General features: G+C 47.1%; 1 protein-coding gene across 1 annotated transcript; it reads left to right on the top strand.

Moving 5' to 3' along the window:
* The first annotated feature begins 457 nt into the window (after positions 1-457).
* Positions 458-1,752, top strand: LOC112115951 (forkhead box protein D3). The gene has a single exon (XM_024213192.3). The coding sequence runs from the start codon at positions 485-487 to the stop codon at positions 1,676-1,678; it is 1,194 nt and encodes a 397-aa protein (XP_024068960.1). The 5' UTR covers positions 458-484; the 3' UTR covers positions 1,679-1,752.
* Positions 1,753-3,479: the final 1,727 nt, after the last annotated feature.

Here is a 3,479-nt window from a genome sequence, read left to right as displayed (position 1 = left end):
AGAGGCGTTTGATCTGATCCCATATGTCTGCTGGGGGAAGCAGGAACCGGCAGAGACGTTTGATCCCCAATACCTGCTTATAGGAACCAGTAAAGGAGTTTGAACTGCTGGGGAAGCCGCCACGCTCAGCAGAAAGGAATCGGCGGAGGAGTTTGACCTGATGCCGGGTACCCTGTTGGAGAAGCCCCCAAGAAGCCCAGCACCTCCAAGAGGAGTTTGATCTGATCCCAGATGCCTGGTGGAGAAGGCACCGAGCCCCGCAGACAGGGGACTTTGGTGTGATCCCAGGTACCTGTTGGGGGAAGCCACCAAGAAGCCCAGCAGCTGGGGAGGGGGGGTTGAGCCCAGGTGCCAGCTGGAGAAGCCACCAAGCCCAGCTCACCTCTTTCTCCCCCCTTTCCCCTCCCCTCCCGTCACACTTTTTCTTCCCCCCCCCCCCACAGCCCCCTCCCTTTCCCCTGTGCCCCCCTTCCCCTGAGCGGTGATGACCCTGTCAGGCAGCAGCAGCACCAGCGACATGTCCGGCCAGACCGTCCTGACGGCCGAAGATGTGGATATCGACGTGGTGGGAGAAGGGGACGAAGGGCTGGAGAAGGACAGCGACGGCGAGGCCAGCAGCCCGGCCGGGCTGCCCCTGGAGGAGGCGGAGGAGCTGCTGCTCCCCAAGGAGGCGGGGGCAGGAGGGGAGCGCAGCGGCAGCGGCAGCCCGGCGGAGGCCACCCCTAGCGGGGCGGCGGACGGGGGCAAGGGGGCAGGCAGTGGCGGGGCGGGGGAGGAGGGCGGCGGGGCCCTGCCGGGGCAGAGCAAGCCCAAGAACAGCCTGGTGAAGCCGCCCTACTCCTACATCGCGCTCATCACCATGGCCATCCTGCAGAGCCCGCAGAAGAAGCTGACGCTGAGCGGCATCTGCGAGTTCATCAGCAACCGCTTCCCCTACTACCGGGAGAAGTTCCCGGCCTGGCAGAACAGCATCCGCCACAACCTCTCGCTCAACGACTGCTTCGTCAAGATCCCCCGCGAGCCGGGCAACCCGGGCAAGGGCAACTACTGGACGCTGGACCCCCAGTCCGAGGACATGTTCGACAACGGCAGCTTCCTCCGCCGCAGGAAGCGCTTCAAGCGCCACCAGCAGGAGCACCTGCGCGAGCAGACGGCGCTCATGATGCAGAGCTTCGGCGCCTACAGCCTGGCCAGCCCCTACGGCCGGCCCTACGGGCTGCCCCCCGGCGCCTACCCGCACCCGGCCGCCGCCGCCCTGCAGTACCCCTACATCCCGCCCGTGGGGCCCATGCTGCCCCCGGCCGTGCCCCTGCTGCCTTCCAGCGAGCTGAGCCGCAAAGCCTTCAACTCCCAGCTCAGCCCCAGCCTCCAGCTGCAGCTCAACAGCCTCAGCGCCGCCAGCTCCCTCATCAAGTCGGAGCCCAGCGGCCGGCCCTCGTTCAGCATCGAGAACATCATCGGGGTGTCGGCCACCAGCTCAGGGAGCAGCGCACAGACTTTCCTCCGGCCCCCGGTCACCGTCCAGTCCGCCCTCCTGGCCCACCAGCCGCTGTCTCTCACCCGGACCACAGCAGCCATTGCCCCCATCCTGAGCGTGCCTACAAACATTATCTCGGGACAGTTCCTGCAGCCCGCGGCATCCGCTGCAGCCGTGCAGGCGAAATGGCCAGCCCAGTAATTAAGAACTACCCCGGGCACGGTGCTGATTCTTCGCTTTTTTTATTATTATTATTTTATATCCATCTATCTATAAATAAGAGACTGGCGGGGGGCGGAAACACTCAACCTCTCTTCCTATCAATCAGAGACAAAACCCCTGGACGCTAACAAAATCAAACTAAAAAACTGCAGTGTACAAGCAAAAAAAAAAAAAAAACAAACAACCCCCTATACTAAAAAAAAAAAAAGCCAAACACACACACAATCACACAAGGAATGCTTTCTGTACAGGTAAAAAAGAAAAAAAAGAAAAAGAAAAATCCACCCAACATTTGTACATATTTGTATTAAAAATTATTGACTTTACTTTTGGGGTTTTTATTTTTTTAAAAAGGCAAATAACAGGAGGGATTAGGAGCTTTGAACTTTCACTTTTTTGGAAGGTTCTTACTCTCCAAACAGTTTTATCTGAAAGAACAAAAAATGTATTAAAAAGCGGGGAAAATTTTAAATATTAAACAAAATTTTTGGGAAAAAAGGACAAAAAACCAGTCATTCTATTATAGAAGTCTGTTTATATATGAATGAATATATGTATTCTAAATGTTATTCCTTCGTGTTGTACACAACTTTGTAAATAAATTTTTAAAATGCTGTTCCTTGTGTTATTTGATAATTATATACTATAAATATATATATAAAGAGAGTCTGATCGGGTGACAATTTAGGTGTATAATGTATAAATGAGAAGATATTTTAAATGATTGAAACTAACCTTTTCTGTAAATACCTAACTTTCCCTTTAATTCAAATAACCTTTCCAGGAGTTGTTGTTAAATAACATGCTAGTTATGTTAGTTATTGTTTCTATAGATCTTGACTAATTTAAGATCCCAGATTTGTTTAGTGCCTGCCATAATAAAACAGACGATTAGTGCAGATAACTTCCGTTTATTCAGTCTAAATTATCAGCGCAATTGCGCAGTGAGCAGGAGAGCAATCCAGTTGCAATACAGAAAGGTTTGCCATGGCAAAATCTAATTTAAATCAAAAGTATAAAAATAAAACATTATCGCAATTAGATTATGTTTGAGACGCATTAATGCTTTAGAACGTGAGATAATATTTCCCCAAACCGCATTATTTTTCTACTATGACTATGTGTATATAAACAGTCAGTTAAAGTAGCACAAAATTCATAATACCTATCATTATTCTGAATATACTTTGTATGTGCATTTCTTTACAATTTTTAAAATGCAGTATTAAATTAAACCTTATGGCAATCTAAAGATTGTTACTAATTTATTTTGCTGTAGAATTAATATGTGTGCTCAACCAATCTAGTTGTATGAATCTTTCATTATTAATATAAGGCAAATATTATATTATTAAACAGCTGAACCTATATTTTAAAGAAAAAGAAATAACCTTTATCATATGAGAATTTTAAAATATATTTGCGGTCATTTTATGTTATCGACTCCTAATAACTAAGTTTGGAGAACAGTTGCAAATATATACTGATATATATATATTTGGGGCAAATTAAAGTGACTACGAGCTATGCCGAAAATAATTCGCTATAAAGTCTGATAGAATTAAAAACACATTTGTTTTCAGCCTGAAAAAAAAGCAGCGAAACAGTAAGAAAAGCATTAATGTGCATTGAAAATATTTTATTATTCTATTCAAAAAATTATTCTATTCACCTCAAGTATTGGAAATAAAATGTCAGTGTTCATATTCCACATAGACAAGAATCTCCTCGTGTTAGTAAAATGTAGTGCATAAAATGCATGTTCAATTAATCAGCTATA

The sequence above is a fragment of the Terrapene carolina genome, unplaced genomic scaffold (genome assembly GCF_002925995.2).
Source record: "Terrapene carolina triunguis isolate 2854851 unplaced genomic scaffold, T_m_triunguis-2.0 Scaffold210, whole genome shotgun sequence".
Taxonomy (NCBI): domain Eukaryota; kingdom Metazoa; phylum Chordata; order Testudines; family Emydidae; genus Terrapene; species Terrapene triunguis.
This window is presented reverse-complemented; position numbering and strand designations above follow the sequence as displayed.